Source organism: Pleurodeles waltl, chromosome 1_2 (assembly GCF_031143425.1).
Source record: "Pleurodeles waltl isolate 20211129_DDA chromosome 1_2, aPleWal1.hap1.20221129, whole genome shotgun sequence".
Classification (NCBI taxonomy): Eukaryota; Metazoa; Chordata; class Amphibia; order Caudata; family Salamandridae; genus Pleurodeles; species Pleurodeles waltl.
The window spans coordinates 184582776-184601731 of record NC_090437.1 but is presented as its reverse complement, the minus strand read 5'-3'; the positions used below and the strand labels follow the sequence as shown (position 1 = coordinate 184601731).

At 45.4% G+C, this 18956-nt stretch overlaps 1 protein-coding gene across 3 annotated transcripts in view; it reads right to left on the bottom strand.

Annotated features, from left to right (window-relative positions):
* Window positions 1-265: 265 nt before the first annotated feature.
* Window positions 266-18956, bottom strand: part of ZBTB5 (zinc finger and BTB domain containing 5) — a 79446-nt gene continuing 60755 nt past the window's right edge. For all 3 annotated transcript variants that reach the window (XM_069237538.1, XM_069237547.1, XM_069237558.1), the window contains one exon: window positions 266-3595. In XM_069237538.1, coding sequence (XP_069093639.1) covers window positions 1570-3591 — 2022 coding nt within the window. In that variant the 5' untranslated portion in view covers window positions 3592-3595 and the 3' untranslated portion in view covers window positions 266-1569. The remainder of the gene's footprint in view (window positions 3596-18956) is intronic.

Here is an 18956-nt window from a genome sequence, read left to right as displayed (position 1 = left end):
AGAGCCCTTAAGATTTTGATATGGTTTTCCCTTCAATAAAGCAATGTGATTACTAGAAAATATATAAAGTTCTTAAACTGCATCAAACATTCAGCACCAGGGCACAGTCACAAATCATTCATTTGAAAACAAAGGACAATGAAGAACACACACCAGACGCAAAATGGTGAACGGTGTGGACAGACAAACAAAAAAAAAAACCCTGAACAGTTTAAGACCATGTTCAAAAGGACGCACAGTGAAAAAAAGACTAATGCATTTGTCATACTTTTATAAAGGTATTTTTATATATCTATATATATATATATCTATATATATTCTCAAACACAGCCTGGTTAAAATACTGCTACAAAAAACAAATACAAAAACATAACTTGACTGGTCACACAAATCAACCTTTACAGAAATAAACAATGTCACCACCACACACAAAATCCTGGCGTTTTCAACAAGGCTAATTATGTACACCTAACAGTGCAATCCCAACCCACCCTAAACGTGTTGTAAGCACCATTATTACGGTCTATTTCTGCAGATCAGTCAAAAAATAATCTTAACCCCTAAAACAATTTTAATATTTATTGTACTTTTAAGCATTTTAAGATAGACAGTTTGTCTTTTTCACGTTATGTATGCTAACAACAAGAGGAATTTGCACCTTCCGTTCACATCAAACCTGTCATTCGCTAGTGCCATACTAAGCAATTTATTTTGCTGGAGATGCACCAGAGAAAAGGTGCCATTTATCAGTGCAGGTTCTCACACTGACAATGTTTGAATGGAGAAAAGGGATGGATTGGTGTACTGCACAAGCGGAACCCATCTACGCCGCACAAGGCTTCCCTCGTAACCATGAGCAAATATGTGGGGAATGGCTGGACCACTATGGACTGCGGGCCTTTACATATATTATCTCGCATGTAATCTTCTGCAGGGTGACTAAGTGGGAGCAAGGGTATTGGTCATTTCAGTGTCACTCATTTCTTTATATGGAATTTTGAAATCAATAACATTGGTTACCAAAACAATGTGTAGGCTCTTCCACTTTTGTCACACCACTTACAAAAAAACATACCGTTTTAACTTAAACTTTAAAGAATGATAGTTTGTTTCCCGATCTAATTGGAAATGTAAGCGTTTTACTACAGCTGCTGAGTGAGCCCACCACCCACAGAGATGCCAATTGAACAGCAAACTGAGCACGGTTAAATAGAACCAAGGTATTTTACTGGCAGTGTAGAACATTATTCTAGCAAGCCATGACTGAAAAGCGAAGTGCACTTCCATTTCTGCAGCTACTTTCCGCAAAAAATAATAATAATCCTGCTTTGGAAACAGTAACCCTGGAAGGGGACAGAAAAAGTGGCTCCACTGGTAGGAGTGCTAAGCTGGTGTTTGAAACCTAAAGGAAGTTTGAGTTTGATCACAGAAACAGATATTATTTGACTATTTAACAGGTTAATTCCACTGATTACGTTTTAGACGTAAACCACATTCAAAAATGTTTTGTGTCAAAGTTCAATTAAATGGTCTTGGCATCACTTTTTGTTCTCGAGAAGGCAGACAAAATTAAAGCAAAGTACTAGGAAGGTTATTGCTTTGCCACCTGAGACACGTTGTTTTGGAATGTTTGTACAAATGGCTGGACTGGCTGAATCGTTTCCCACATTTCAAGCAGGCGTAAGGTTTCTCCCCGGTGTGCACACGGATGTGCTTCTTGCAGTCTGTTAAGGTCAAGAAAGTCTTGCAACATATTTTACATGCATATTTACGAGCACCTTCAACAACTAAGACATTGTGCTCAGATAAGGCCTTTTTGCATTTTGAAAGAACATCAGCAGACGCCCTTGTCAGCTGTGGGGGGCCTTGCTGTGACGAGTGCCCATTTTCAAAGGAAGATGTCCCATTCATGTTAGATGCACTGTCCTGTATTTGGCCACTTCTAACAGATGTCACAACGGGCATTTTGGGGGCAATACGGCGATAGCCTGGAAAACTGTTGCCTCCCACCCTACCAGAGCCCATCATTATTGACCTAGACAAAGAATGGAGCCCCAAGCCAGATCTTGGAAAGTCCATTCCAAACTGGTCTGCTGCTCGGTAGCCCAAAGATTGTGCACATGGAAGGCCCATTATATCCTGCATGGGTCGAACAAAATGAGAGTCAGTGGAGTCGTTAAAGGGGCTGTCCATGTGTGACATTGCAGATGCAGAATGTCCACTATTGGGCCCAGACTCTGGGCTTATCAAGTATGGTGCATCTGCATCCAATCTGCAATCACTAGTTGTGTTTGGAATGTTGTCATCATTGCTTTGATTAGTGCTATAGTTGACACTTCTGCTTTTGCTCAAAAAGTTGGAGATGCTGAACGGTGACTTATGTTCTAGATTGTTGGATACATCCAACAAATGCATGTCCCCCACCCGGTCCGTGCTAGACTGTGGGTCAGAAAAGCTGCGGTCACTGCTTTCAGGGCTCAGTTCAATCTTTTCTGTGCTTGCTACCCCTCCTTCAACTTCAACAGGTTCACTTCCTTCTGCTTGAGATGTCACATCACTAACTTCATCCTGAGGCTCCGGTGAGCTCAAGGGCTCTGATTTGACAATGACTCTCATATGCTCTTTCTCATTGAGATTGATCACTGCATTTTCATTCTGGAAGACATTTTTTTCACAGGCTGAGTCCTGGTCGTAGCTGGTTTCTGCTTGAGCTGTTTGGGATGCCATTGTCAACTGAGACAAGTTACCTCCAACATTATCAGACTGGCTGGGCACTTGGGAGTCCTCTTGTGTGTTGAAAGACTGGTCAAACATGATAGTGTTATCCTCATGAGTGTCTGCTATGGCATCAGACTTTGAATCCTCCACAATTTTTAGAGCATCTTGTGAAAAAAAATCATCGCGGGAATGAACTAAAGACTGACTATTTTCTTGTGTTACATCTGAAATTATAGAGTCCTCCATGGAGGGCCTCATGCGTTGCCTGGCCCTCTCTTCAGAGGATTGTTTACGTTTGTGAAGACGACGTATGGGAAAAGTAGCTCGTTGCTCCACGCCACTACTCCGCATGGAAGAAGTCATTGGATTGGATTGTTCCTCTGTGCTCTGGCCGGAATTTAGAGCAGAGCTTACTATACTTAGGCCGAGCTGCTGTAGCATGAACGATCTCTGCATACGGGCATTTTGTTCTTGAACTCTATCACTAGGAGGAGACATAGGCAAAGTTCTTGTGGTAAGGTAGTGCTTACAAGCCTTTACCACAGAATTCAAATGCAAGTGGGAGGCAGACAACAAAACATCCATCACATTGCTCTCCCCGAGCATGAGTGTTGAGGTGTACATCATGTCGATCAAGGCAGCAAAAGCTTCTGCAGTCACCACCTCACTGTCCAGCTGGATCATGTTCATTGACTGGTCACCCTCTGCTACAGTAAATAAGGCCCGGAAATGTGTGCTGCATGCTGCCAGCACTGACCGATGAGCTTTAAAATGTCTGTTGCCCACAACGATGACACAGTCACATAGCTGCCCATGAAGTCTCTGATAGTTAAGTTGCTGGAAAATCTGCTCAAAATGTCCTGGGAAATCCATAATCCTATTAGAAAAAAAGATGGAAAAAAACGTAAGACCTCGGTGAAGCAATTTCGTTTTTATAGAACAAACATCCATTACTTAACCACTAAGTAAACCTAACCCAATTTAGTAAAGGCTTTTATAGTTTTGAATAAATATTCAGATTTTGATTTAAGTGATTAGATGACACATTTCAAATAAAGCCAGAGATTCCAGTCATAACCTCTGTCCTCACACTTTATTCAGAAAAGCTTCATTTTGAATGTACTTTGCAGCCAAAATACAATATATTTTAAATAATGTTGTGCATATCTAGTCATAAAGGAATTGTTAGGCAAGAAGGAGGTCATGCACAATTACAGGGAAATGTGAAAGGAAACACAGGAGCTGAATGAAGTGGGAAAATCAATCCCTAGTCACAAATCGTTTTCTGCTGCTAATACAACTGATTAAATTACTGCTTAGATCTGTTAACTAAATCAAAAATATCAATTATATGGAATGTCCTAAGTAATTTTGGAAATGTAGTCAGGATAAACTATTCTTCTGCTCTCTGAAAACGGTATGAAGTATGAATGCCACTGGTATAAATCTGGCTTTAATGCGAAAAGGGGACACACATCTTCCATACATGTTCCCAATTAATGCTGTGTGAATGAGAAACTTAGAATGGAACAAGACAATTATTCTATGTCAGGACCGGAGGCGACGATTACACTTTCCTTTCTTTATATTGTTAACAGCAGCAGTCACTTTAATAAAACATCACGTCAAAAAGTATGTTTTCATGAACCGTAGGAAAACAAAAAACAAAGTTCATCCAATCATACCGCTGGGCATTCATTATAGTACTTTGTTTCCTTTGATATTCCTATTTAAGTACCCAAAACCAGGGCCTCCCGGTTACTGAATGGTTGACTGGGGTCGGCTGTTGGGAGAAGCTACTGTGGATTTTGACTTACTTGCTTGCTTCTTCCTTACAGGTAGTCAGGGGCAGTGCTTTCAGTAGTACGCACCCCTACGCAGGACAGTTTCGGCCGATATCGGCCCACTGGGCCAACCGCTTTAGCAACCTTCAATGACAGACTATGTGATCGGCGCACGCCGCGAGTTTCCCATCAGAAGAGGAATGCGCCAATCGCAGAGTCCTGTGGTGATTGACCTGCTGCCTGGAGTCACACATCCCTATGAGGGGTCTGTAAGTCATTAATTGACCAATAATATTCCATACAATGGTAGCAACTAACTAGAACTTTCAAGGGTGATTTTGAGCGCATAGAGACACGTGACCCAGGCAAACGTGCCCGTAATATCTTCAAAAGCAACAGAGTCCCAGTCAGCAGACTTAATTGGGATTTAAAAGCCCCCACATTATACTGGCTCCTCCAGTCTTGAACAGTGATGCAATCCTCACAATATCACCCCTCAGGGGAAGAGGAAGCTACATATTTCCAATTCCATGATGAGTTTTACAAAGGGGGTTGTATTCCTCGATATCTAGAACAGTATCTTATACGATGTTGCCATATGAGAAGACCCTACAACAGCTCATTAGAAGCTGTCATGTACCCCGCTTCAGGTGGGAAGAACTTCCAGAACCCTCAGTCTCACTACCTCTAGGGCAGCCAAAGACGAAACCTAACAAGGTAACCACGAAGCGTAAGCATACACAAGGGGCGGCTATCAAGGCCTTTGGTAGGCTTAAGAGGATGTCTCTGTGCCACAGAGCTACACCCTCAGAAACCCTCACGACACCCGCCCTTTCAGGAGAAGCAGATTTTGGGGCGAGCGACCTCTCTCCGCCCACTGCCACCTCCCCACACCTGGATAGCGCAGAAGATTAACCAAGGGGACTCAGATGGTGGCCTAGGTCACTCATGGCCTTGGCAGCCACCCTCCTAGGATTCTACCCCAGCCTCTACTAATGATGCAAATGCTGCCACAACTAGTGATCTGTTGGACCCGGACAATCTACTTCTCTCTAGATCTAGAGTGGATTTCCAGGGATAAAGTAGCATCTTATGTTGCGGGCGAGATTAGGAAGCCCCTAGAAAAGAAAGTGCGCAACCGCCTTAGAGCAGAGTGCCTGAGCCCATCATTACAGAGAAAGATTGCCCTTAACCTCGAAATAGAGTCCAATATGGCCACTTTTTGGCAAAATATATTCATGATTCCAAAAAGGGCGTAAACAGGTCCTGGCGCTCCTACTGGGATAAACTTCTGGACGTCAGAGGGCTTTTAACCCAAAAATTGGATAAGGCGGAGGAGGCTAAGGCCTCGAGATCCCTGGTTTTGCCAGCCATCATCTCAAGCTGGGCTCAGCCGGCCATAATCCCTTTAGGGAATGCCAAATGTGCCCTCTCGGCCAAACGCTTAGGCTCTCTCCTCATCAAGGTAGACCCCAAGCTGAGGAACTTGGCCACCTCAGAGGCAGGGGCATAAGGCTATCTTTCTGGTGATTAGTTTGTTAAGGACCTGTGAAAATGTGTTGCTACCTTCTCCTCCCTAGATAAGTCTCAGGTATCCATAAAGTGGATATTTGCCCCCAAGATTTTCGCTGGGGCCAGTCATGGCACGAGGTTCTTGACTAGCCGCTTCACCTTCCAAGCTGCTTCCAGGGGGCAAGGCTCTAAGCGAGGACAATGTCAAGACTCTGCGCAGTTTGGAACCTTCTTCCACTTGTGAGGATTGGGAGGGGGGGGCACACCAACGTGCATCTTGACGACAATTGAAATGGTACAACGCTCAAGTATCCGCCCATGGTGAGCATAGCCTATTCTTCTCTCTTAGACGTAGGCGGAAGACTGCCGCGCACTCACTACAAAGGCATGGGTACTGTAAATGGTACAGGGATTTCATACTGAGTTTTATGATTGCCTGTCAATTCATATGTCCTCCTCAAATCCATTTTTCCCAGAGCGACTCTAGAGTTGAACTATCGGGAAGTCAGAGCCTTTCGGGTCAAATGTCAATTTCTCCCACTTCACAGCACCCAGCGGATTTCCTCAGCAATCTGTTCTTGGTGGAGAAGAGGGGAAGTGGCCTGCACCCAGTCATCAATTTAAAGGCGTTCAACGAGTGGCTGGTATTCCTACACTTCAATTTAGAGGGGACCCAACTCATTCGAAATTTGCCTTGGCATGGGGACTGGCTGGTCTGACTGGAACTCAAGGACGCCTACCTGGTCATTCCTATATATCCTCCACATTGGTGGCTCCTTCAATTCAGATGGAGAGAACAGGTCTTTGAGTTCACGCTCTATCTATTGGTCTGTCCTCAGCACCTGGGTGTTTCACCAAGGTACTGAAGCCCGCAATAGAGTACCCAAGAGCCAGGGGAATCCGGCTCACCACTCAATCAAGATGACATTCCTCTGATGGGACCAGTGCCCGCGGAAATTTACGGAACATCTCCAAATAGCAATCATGCTCCTGGAGTCATTAGGGTTTGTAATCAATGAAGGCAAGTCTCAGTTGATGTCGTCCCAGCAGTTAACCTTTTTCAGCTTCGTAATCCATTCTGTGGCAGCTATCATAAATCTTCCTTTCAGGAAGGTGGCCAGGATAAAGCAGACATTACAGGATACCGTCAAGAAGAAGAGGGCATTCCTTTAACTATTGGTGAGAATCGTGGACCTCCTCTTATCCTTCATACAGCCCACATCCCCAGGTCTGTTACACTATTGATCGCTCCATTGGCTCAAGACATCCCATCTTTGGAAGAGCTTGATTTACTCAAAAGTGATTCTGCTATCAATGGAAGCCAAAGACCAGATGAGATGGTAGTTGGTTCATATAGAATCTTGGTGGACTTGTTTGACTCTGGCCTGGACCATCAGATAGATTCTTCAGCTGGAGGCTGGACCCTCTGAAAGTGGGCATGGATGCGTTCCTTTAGGATTGGAGCGGGGAGAATGGTTACAAGTTCTCTCCCTTCCTAATGATAACATGGAAATCCATGCAGCTGAGGCGACAGCAAGCTGATATGGTACTGGTGATTCTTTTTTAGAGATGACAAGTATGATATCCAGTTTGGTGGGAACTTACTTGGGATTTTCCAACCTGTCTACCTTTGTTTCAGGATCTCCAGCAAAATCTGTGGAGAAATCCTCACAGGTTTATTCTAGAGGGATCACAGATTCTGATGGTGTGGCAGGTTACCCACAAAGATGGACAGTCCCAGGCCTTTCAGAACAAGCTAAGTCTTTTCTCTCCAAAACACGGACCAAGTGAATCCATGTTGAACGCACAAAATCATTAAAACAAACCAAGGGCAATTATGCAGAACAGGTTTGCCTGGCTAAAATAAAATAAATGGAGGACAGATTGTCATGACCTTCAGCTCTCCGACCTTACAGTCCGAAGTAATCACCACCAGACAAACAGCCATGAGCATCAAATGACCAACAGAAACATTATGCAGTTGCTCAAATGGCAATCCTATGAGGAATGTCTGTTGGGACAGAAATATCCCTTTCCCTGTTAACAGATGTGTTTCCCTGCCCCGAGTGCCTGACTGTATGTATGTACCCTACTAATCTGGAGTGTACACAGATGCCTATGCCTGTCTTTGACGAGAAGAGGACCTGGGCTTGTCCTGTGACCTAGAGGAGTGTACCAAGCTTCACCCCATTTGAGATAGTAGATTACATTCTCTGGCATGGAGTTTAATACACAGAGCGGTGGTGGCAGCTTACTGCATTTTAAGCATCGTACTGTGATCAGACGTTTTATCTTGATCACGGGAGTACTGGCCCACTCAACTAAAGCTCCACTTCGCACCCAGTCACTTGTGCTAGCAACCTGAGTGAGTGTTTAACCTGCTGGTGTGTATGGCCTGTGTGCTACATGCAAGCTGTGTATGATAAAGCCAGAAACAAATGAGGACAGTAGGATCCATTTTGGATTCCCTTGGCCTTTCACAAAATGGATGACGAGATCTGCGCTCCGAAACAGTGGAAGTGCACTGGTCACATTCCTGTAGACAGAGGGAGGACACAAACACTACACTTGAAAGACCCACCTCAAACCATTTCTACAGTTTGAGACAGTGGATCAATATCTTGTCTTTAGTTGTGTATAAAGTCCTCTATTACCAAGAAAGAGACTGTTCCACAAAGTACTCCAAGGGCTAGTGTGCAACCAGTGCTGGTGTCTGTCTGACAACCAGTCTCCCAGAGGTGAAGGAGCTTTACTTTAAGATTGGATCTCTTGCTGGAAAAGCTGTGCACTTGTCCTGAAGCGATCAGAATACATGTCTGTCCAGAGAGGGGAAGGAGTCTGCCTATTCTGCAGGAGGAGAGGCTGTCCAGGACAGAGTGATGTCCAGTGTGTCCTTTAGCTGTAGGGCACCCAGAAGAAGCTGACTGTTGAAAGAGCAATCCAGGACAACAATGGTGTCCATCACTTCCTCGCCCCCTCCATCCCAAACAGACACCCCAATGGTTTCAGGCAGAAAACAAAACTACGTGAGTGCCAAGGCCCCACAGGAGAGTGATTGCCTACTCTTGATGGTCCATGTGATGCTGCATCTGCCGAATCTGTGACCAGCCTGGGTGGGGCTACATCGACTAAACTTCTGGTTGACCTATGCAGGGCTACACGTGCCTAACCTGGCCACGGCTTCATCTGCAGATTCTTGATCGGCTCATGTGGGGTTGCACCTGTTTAATCTTTGGCCAGCCAGTGACAGGATGTAACTAACCACTTTACCCCTAGAGAGAGGAGGCAACCCAGAACCAAGGAACAGATCCTGGTGGCATGAGGACAAGGAGGGAGGAGGGTGTTCACAGCACCTGCCAAAGTAGTATCAAGAGACACTAACTTGTTTTGATTACTGTAGCATGTAGTACCGAGTGCACATGTGTGATTAAAATACTTTTTCTTGCAAAGATATGCACTGGGCAGGGCATTCCCTTTATTGGGCATTCACTTCATTAGATCTGTTGACTGATTTTTGAGGTCCAAGCTTGAGCACCCCCACACTACCTCCTCTGAAGAAGCTTGTGACTGCTTGCTCACGCTACTCTTAGTCAAGGAAAGCACAACATGCAAACCATTTGAAAAACGAGCCTCAAAAAGGTTCAACCTACACTCTGAAACCAAGAGACTAACCTGTCTCAATGCACAGCATAAATTGTGGTCTATTTCAAAGCAGCCAGAATGACATCCGCTACTTCTGGCAGGAGGCTGAAACTGGCACAACTTAATACCCACATGTGTAGGCAAAATGTATGAGAACTGGGGTGAAAGATTCAACTATCCTGTTATGGAAGCAGATAAACTCTTACCAGAAGAGTTGGGGACGCGCCAACAAACAATCGTACCAAACCCTCTTTAACAGTCTAGGGTAAAGCGAATTAGCTGTCCACAATGCTTTCACACCTTCTGCAGAACCCTTGAGAACAATTAGATTAAAAGGAACACAAAGTAGGGCTTGAGACAAGCCAAAGCAGAAGGCATCCCCAAAAGAACCACTTGGAGGCAAGTCCAGGGTGCAGAACGGGGGACATATCGATTTTAGAGCTCTGGCAAAGAGATAGATGCAGGGATGCCACAGCAGAAAAAAGGCCACACCCATAAAGTTGGGGGGGGGGGGAGGAAGTTCCCATCAAGGCATCTGCCCTCACATCCAGGGTCCGTACCAGATAAACTGCTGCAGGAAAAGAATCCTCGTTTTTACAGCCCAAAGCCATAAAGGCATAGTCTTCCAGCAAAGGGTCCAGCAACCTACTCTGTCTGCTGTAGTGTATGGATGTAGAATTGTCAGAAACAATCTGCACAATACAGTCCATGATGGAGTGGACAAATGCCTTCAGAGCTAGTCAAATAGACAGCAGCTCCAGTACACTGATAGCTGTTATGTAGTTGACCAAAGACCTCTAATCGTCATTGTCACAAAATAAAGCCCGACCATAAAAATGGCACCCGTAATAAAGACAGCTTGTGAAAGCAAAGTACAAAGGGGACGACCTACTGCAAAGCTGGAGGGAAATAATTCCATCAGCGCAGGAGGATCCCATGAAGCTGGAACTGCTGTTGTTGAAGGCACAAACGGATGCACCTGGGATCATATCCCCAATATCCAGGATCCTCACAGGCAGAAGAGAAGCTCTCATGTAGCAGTGTCTAGTATTGGTTCATATATGGGCAATCTTGGAGTTGCGTTTAGGTTAGACTAATGCCCTCTGATTGAGAACCCCAAGAGATGTAACAAGGCCATGGTGCACATCAAATGATCCACAATCAGCATAGGTGAACCTGTCTTCACCAGCCAATCATCTAACTACAGAAATACGTGGACTCCTTACATTACGAGGGAGGCTGCCAGCAACTTTGTGAAGACTCAAGAAGTGGCCAGAAGACCACAAAGCAGCAAAGCAAACTGATAGGGCTCACATTCCATTGTAAAGCATAAGTAAAGACAGTGTGCTGGGAAGATCAAACATTGAAAATAGGTCAGGTTAACTTGACAACCTGACTAATTTGTCCTGACGAGTAAAGAGGCTCAAAAGTCTTAACTCGAGTGGGCCAGAGGTCCCCATCCTTCTTTGGGATCCAGAAGTCGAGGAATGAAATTCAGTGAGTACCACTTCTGTGGCCCTTTTCTGTAACAAAGCCTGGTCTTCTCTTTCCTGCAAGATGGAGAGGTGGGCAGGGATGCACCCCAGGATAGATGGAAGATGTTCTGAATGAGGAGTGATCAGAAAGAGAATAAGTGACCCATGTACATTAACTCTTGCACTGTGATGATCTGTGGTGATGCCCTCCCACAACTTTAAAAAATGAGCCCTCTAACTAGAATTTGAAGGTTGAGTCTGGCAGCCATTAGATTAATTTCTCCTGAGAAAGGAGCAGAAGAACTGCAGTGGGAAGTTGAACTGGTTGGTGACTCAAAAAGGCACAAAAAACAGTGAAATTCTTTAGCCGAGGAGGCCAGTTCTAACGATCTGCCATAGCAACCTCATTTCGGAAGCGTCCAAAGGAGTCCACTTTTTCACAAAACAGCCTCTCACCACCAAATGCCACATTTTTGGGAAAATCCAAAAGTGTCCAGAAAATCCTGTAGGGTGCACCCAGGCATGACTGCACAAGGTAACAACAGTAGCTACTAAACTGGCTACCATGTAACCTGAGTGCTGTCAACATTTTAGGATATGCTTAGAAACATCAAGGCCGTCTTAGACTAACTCATAAAATGGGCCTTCCATGTGCTCTGGAAAGGCTGATTTTAGATCATTTGGAAAATTTTCACTGGGTGTGTACATAGCATCCTAGAAGACCAGTGTCATTGGCGTTGAGTATGACAAGGTTGGTGGAGCCAAAACCTTTGTGCACTCACTGTGACTAGGGTCCAAATGTAGGGTTTTCCAAGCAGTCGGCACTGGTACCAGTAAAGCTTTGTTCAAGGTTCCAAAGCCACCAAAGGCAGATGTAGGGTTTCTGTAGGAATATTGGATTTTGGCTGTAGAGAAGGCAAAGGCAATTTGAGCACCTCTGCTGCTTTACGAACATCAGCTGTGAATAAAGAAACTTCTTCAGAGAGAGACCAAAGGAAAGGGAATATTGCCTTCAGAGATGGATCATGTCCACTGATGTTCTGAAGATCTAAGTAAAGTCCATCACGTGTACACTAAGGAAGCAGGTGGTTATGACCTTACTTATCTTCCCCTGTGCATGTGAAAATAGAGTAGGCTATATGCTGTGCCTTGGAGTCCGAGTCAAGTAGCTCTTATATGTATTTGAACCTATGGATTTTGGACAGTCAGCAAAAAATGGTATTCAAAGGAAATATTTATGTCTCTCCAGCAAAGGATTTCCTTTGATTTTAACGGAAGGGGTAGCGCTGAGCAACACTCCAAGAGCTTCGGGGACAAAGCCATGTGAATGTCAAATGCAGCTTTCACCGAAGCAGCTCAGAGATCACTGCTCATCAAGGACCAGAGTCTTACAGCATCTGGGCTTGAGGCATCAGAATCACAGATGGCAGAACGGTCTGGCCCTTTTCAGGGAGAAGCAGGGGCCAGAGAGTGAGGAGAGGCTACCCTCTAAAGATCAAACAAGGCCTGGAGAAATTCGTCACTGCAAGAAGAAGAAATTAAACTCAGCTTGAAGCTTCTTAAGAATTAGCTCAGAGGAAGAACAGTAAAAAGCTGGTGTCAATCAACAGCACTGACGACTCTCCCAAAAGCCTGTGAGTGGGACCTTTTTCTCCTTGCAGAAGAGGATTTATCTATCCTACAGTGTTTTTTGTGGGAAAACCATTTGGAAGCTCGCAGGATTACCTGGACGAGAGCAAAGTGACCATTTATAGCTCTCCTTATGAGCCTGTCCCAGTTCCTTACCCCCAATAACCTTCAGGTGGAGAGTGGTCCAGGAGTCACATGTATCCACTGGCATCATATAGGCAGATGTCGTATGGGTTCAGACAGAGACATCTGCTTACTATAACGTCAACAGGGTTTAAACATTGATCCCTCAGGAGACAACATTTGACCTAGCCTGCTGAAATAAAATAGTTAGAATTTTGCGAATTTGGTGAAAACCGAAGAGGTCCCCTCCCGCTTTGGTAAGGCTCGGAATAACAGTAACTGGTGTCTTCACACCAGATATACGCTATTGCCGTCACTACTACTTGGGAGAACAGAGCCATGTCTGGAGTCACTTATCACCACGTGGTGGCAGTGAACAGCTACTGTTAGAAAGGGGAAAGGTTCTATATAGAGCCTGGCACATGGGGAAATTCATAAGCAAATGAAAGTGTGGGAACAAGTATCTATCAGAGATATGGTTACAGGGATTAGTTCTCCACTTCTCTGCAGTTTGTGGGGGACCTCAGCAATAAATCCTCTGTCCCTCATCAGGAGACGCCTGTAAGGAAAAACAGTAGACTATGGCAATTATCGAGTAGTATGCCAAGTATAAGCCCCATTTTTGTCAAATGGCCCCATCCTTAGCTGGCATTCAACAACTGTATGGCTGTCTGAGTCACTAAATAGTGGATGAACTTTTCCTATTGGATACTAAAAATCAACAAGCACAGAATTTCTATTGTCCAGAGCCTTTTAAAAAAAAAACAGCTTAGCTTTTGCTTTACAAAATGGGATTGAATAGCTTGTCCCAGTTTTTGTTCCCTCAACTCTAAACTAAAATGTATGTGACACTTGCTAATCCCACTACATTATCTCGCACAACAGCACCACTGTATGCCCCATGTAGATTATGCCAGTGTTATCTTCGTGTACTCCAATGAAGCAATGAAATCTTTCACTTTGTTCCATGACGTACAATTGGAACAAGAAAATGCTCTCACACCTAGCCAATTGAAGTTTAGCTCAAAACGCTTGCTCCCATTATATCGGAGGTCTGATATGTTGTTGTTAAAATGGCATGGCTGGGTGTTACATTAAATCTCAGTGAAACATTGTGGCAGTCCATAGGTGAGTGTATTTTGCATTGACTGACCGTATCAGTTATGACTTCTACAGAATATTCCACTTAACTGAAAAAAACCGAGACACACAACGAGGCTCTACTGTTTGCTGGATCCAGACTTTGAAATTAGTTGAAAACTGATTTATGTTAATTTACTGACTACATTTGCATTTACCTCCCAACTTGTCCAGCGGCTAACCATTTCGTTTAAAAAGTACATAAACATTAGGAGGCCAAAACAAAGAGTAATTTTGCAAGAGACAAATGTATCTATTTTCGATAATCTTAAACAAGACAACATTACAAGTTATTTAAATTCACTGAACATTATGTTGTCCACTTTCTTCCTTTCTGTGCGGATGTGTTGGCCTTGGCAAAGTCTGGCAACTACCTCTTTTAAGACAGAAGGAATACACTCAGTCCAAGAAACCACGAAGGTTTCTAAAACTACAGTCTACGGGGTGCCTGCACAGGCTTTTGCTGTTGCATAGTTTATTATCATTTACTGATAAGATTTAAAATTCAGAATTCTATTCTACAATAGATTGACGACTGGCCTGACTGATCTTAAAATTGCCAAGTGTAAGTCCTAATTATGTTTTGTTTATTTTCAAAGTGTCAGTGTTAAGACAGTGTGGAAACAAGACCTGTAACTTTAATAATCTATTAAATGTATTTCAAAGAATATTACAAAACAGATGTAACTATGTAACACAAGTAATTTAGGTGTATTATCATACAAGTTACTTACCTTCGGCAACAATATATCTGGTAGAGACATTCAAGTTGCAGATTCCTTACATTAGAATTTTGTTCCAGGCGTCAGACTGGATCCGGAGATTTTTTCCTCGAGCAATACCCTGGCGCATCGTTAGGTGGCGTTGGTCACCTCCACTGGCGTCATAGTCGCCGCAATTAAGTCAGGAGTAGTACATAGACGCCGCCTAAGCGCAGTGATGTCAGTTTCTTTTCAAGACTTTCCACTCCAAAGCAAAAGTGAAATTGGTGCGCCAGAGCTAAGGCCCTGAATGTGGAAGCCCTAACTCTAGAAATCAGTTCGCAAGTGGGGAGGATGGGTGGGTCAGTAAGGAATCTGCAAGTAGAATACGTCTCTAACAGATATATTGTTACCAAAGGTAAAAGTAACTTGTACATTTGATAGAGACTTCTAGTTGCAGATGCCTTACCTTGGAATAGATACCCAAGCAATGCCATCCTTGGAGGTGGGCTGCAAACTAAGATCAAACCAGAAAGTCTTGCAGGACCGAACAACCAAAATAGCTGTCCCTACGGACCTGATTGTCCAGGCAGTAATGTTTAGTAAACGTGTGCATGAATGCCTACGTTGCTGCCTGGCAGATATCCAGGACATACTAACGCTGTGGAAGCAGCAGTTGCTCTGATGGAAAGAGCGCACAAGCCCTCAGGATGGTTGCTTCTTTGCCAACACGTAGCACATCTTGATGGAAAGCAGGACCCATCGCAAGATGGTACGTTTTTGCACCACCTTCCCTTTCTTCGCAACCACATATCAAACAAAGAGTTGATCGTCCACCTGGAAATCTTTATTGCGACTGAGATAGAACACCACCACTCTTTTTGGACCCAGGCAGTGGAGTCTCTCCTCCTCAAGAGAAGGATGTGGAGGTGTGTAAAAAGTAGACAAAGTGATGGACTGGCCTACATGAAAAGGTGTGACGATTTTGGGAGGGAAGGAAGCCTTGGTGCGTAACACCACTTTGTCAGGGGGCTTAGAAGATAGGGTCTGAAGCTCACTCACTCTGCGAGCAGAAGTGATGGCAACAAAAAAAAACAGTTTTGAAAGTAAGGAGCTGTAATGGACAATTGTACATCGGCTCAAAGGGAGCACACATTAAGTAAGAAAGGACAAGACTGAGGTCCTACTGAGGTATGATAAACAGAATGGGAGGAAACAAATGGGTGAGGCTCTTAAGGACTTTACTAACAATAGGAGACTTAAAGAGTGAAGGCTGATCAGGGAACCTAAGAAAGGCTGAGATAGGCGATAAATAGCCTTTAAGGGTGCCCAAAGCGGAGCCCTGCTGGGCCAAAGAAAGAACGAACAAAAGAACCTCCGAAAGAGGAGAAGAGAGGGGGGATCAACAGATTTGTTGGTACACCATGCTACAAATGTATTGCAATGACAGGCGTATACAGTTTTGGTGGAGGGACGCCTGGCTGCCAATAGTACATCACAGACTTCAGGTGGAAGGTCGAAAGCCGTCAACTGCCGCTGCTCAATCTCTCATGCATGAAGGCAGAGATTGGACAGGTTCGGGTGGAGAACTGTCCCCTGCTGCTGGGACAGAAGATCCTCCAGAAGGAGCGGTCTGAGTGGAGGATCGGTGGCCATGCTCAGTAGCTCTGGATACCATACTCTCCATGCCCAGTCTAGAACCCCCAAGATTACTTGGGCTCGGTCGTTCTTGAGTTCTGGAGAACTCTGGACTGGAGTGCTATAGGTGAAAAGGAGGCCAGAGTTCCAATCGAGACGAAATGCGCCTCCGAGCAAGGGCAGCCTAGGAAACTCCAAAGCGTGAAAAGTCTAACATTGCGCGTTCTCTGCAGAAGCAAACAGATCTAACCAAGGATCGCCCCACTGCTGAAAAAGGACTCGCACCACCTCTGGATTGAGACGCCATTCGCGATCGGCTATGCATAGACGGCTGAGTTCGTCTGCTCTGGCGTTCAGAAAGCCCGCCAGATGCTGAACCACCAGGGTGATGTCCTGATGTGCCAGCCATGTATAGAGGCCCAGGGCCTCCTGACAAAGGGTCCAGGACCCTTCTGTGCCCCGTTTGTTGAAGTACCACATGGCGGTACTGTTGTCCGTGGACACTTGCAATACTTTCCCTTTGAGAGAGGGAAGAAATGCTTTCAACGCAAGCCTGATCGCCCAGAGCTCCAGAAGACTGATATGGAGCCCACACTCCACCAGAGACCAGAGACCTCTGATCTTTGCCTTTCCCAGAGGTGATGCGTCTGTCACTATGGATTGACCTGGTTGGGGAAGGGTGAGGGATGTGTTGTTGACCCAATGCCGATTTGCAGTCCCCTCCGAGATCTAGACCATGTCGGAGAGATTTTCCCGATGCTGCGCCCACTGGAACTTCAAGTCCCACTGCAGATCCCGCATATGCCATCTGGCATGTGTCACTAGCAGGATGCAGGAGGCCATGAGGCCAAACGGCCTCAGAGTAGGTCTCACCAAAACGCAAGATAGAGGTTGAAAGATCGGAATCATAGCCTGAATATCCTGGGCTCGCTTTTCAAGAGGATAGGCCCAAAACTGCAATGTGTCGAGAACAGCTCGGATGAAAAGGAGCGTCTGCAAGGGAGTCTGGTGTGACTTCGGCACGTTTATGGTGAACCCCTGCTTGTGCAGGAGGTTTGCCGTAGTCTGAATGTGGGAGATGACTTCCTGGGGCGAGTCCGCACTCAACAGCCAGTCGTGAAGGTAGCAGGAAGACTGAAATCCCCAGCCTGCGCAGATGAGCTGCAACCACCGCAATCACATTCGTGAACACCCAAGAGGCGCGGGTAAGGCCGAAGGGGAGCATGGTAAATTGAAAGTGCTCGTGACCTACCACGAATCATAGGTAACATCTGTGGGCAGGCAGTATGGGAAAATGGAAATAAGAGTCCTGCAAGTCCAACGCTACCATCCAGTCTCCTGGGTCCGAGGCAGACAGGACCGGACCTGAGCCAGGATGAGCATTTTGAATTTCTCCTTCTTGAGGAAGGGATTGAGGACTCAAAAGTCTAGGATAGGGTGTAGGCCATTGTCTTTTTTGGGCACCAGAAAGTAGCGCAAATAACAACTACGACCTGCTTCTGGCGTGGGGACCCCCTATGGCTCCCTTGGCCCAGAGAGCCACAACTTCCTGGCGACAAAGTGCCAAATGATCCTCCGGTGTACAGCTGAATGATGGAGGCATGGCTGGTGGGGCAGACTCAAAGGGGAGGGAGTAGCTCCTACGAACGATTTGCAAAACCCACCTGTCCGCAGTGATGGATTCTCAGTGGGGCAGGTAATGGCGAATCCTGCTGCCAACTGGACCAGAGTGAGGGGACGGACTAGGAGGGTTTCGAGGCTGCAGCAGGGCAGGGGTGGACTGGGCAGAACTCTGGTTTCCTGTACCACAACCACATGGGATTCCGCGTCCCGGCCATGCAGCGGCTGAACAGCATGGGTGGCACAGTGACTGGGAAAGGGACGCGACGGGTAGCCCCTTCTGTGGTCGCGAAAAGGGTGAAAGGTGAACTGTTGGGGACGAGGGGCAGTGGAAAGGCCAAGGGACCAGGCCATAGCCTGGAAGTCCTTGAACCTCTCTAGCGCAGAGTCCGCCTTGTCTCCAAAGAGATGGGAGCAATCAAAGGGCATCCTGACATCATCATGGCGACTACAACACCAATGACACCCACGGATTCGACAGATGCCACCAAATGACGCGCAAGAGTATTGGTCTAAGAAAAAGCCTCCAGATCCAGTATGACGCCTGGGGGAAATTCTAAGGTAAGGAATCTGCAACTGGAAGTCTCTATCAGATGTAGAGCATCAAGCATCATTATGTTATTTATTTTCCTGTGTTTTGTCCAATAATTGTGGCTGGTTTGGGATCTCAGCTTTATGAATCTATTCTGAAGTAAATTTTATGATGATGATTACTAAAAGTGCTTCAGAAATCTGTGTTCACTGTCCAGATCCCAGATGTGAACCCATTTCTTTTTGGGTGCGCTCCCTTCCCAACTCTTTAGGTATGTGCACCTGCCTTGCGCAGTGCTGCTATACATTACCACTATATTATCAATGACAGACTTTGACCGCCTAGAGTCAAACTCACAATGACACTAGTACCCGGCAAACTGTTAATACATACCGCAAACACATTTTCTAATTTAAGAGCAGCCTCCGAGGTGAACACAGGT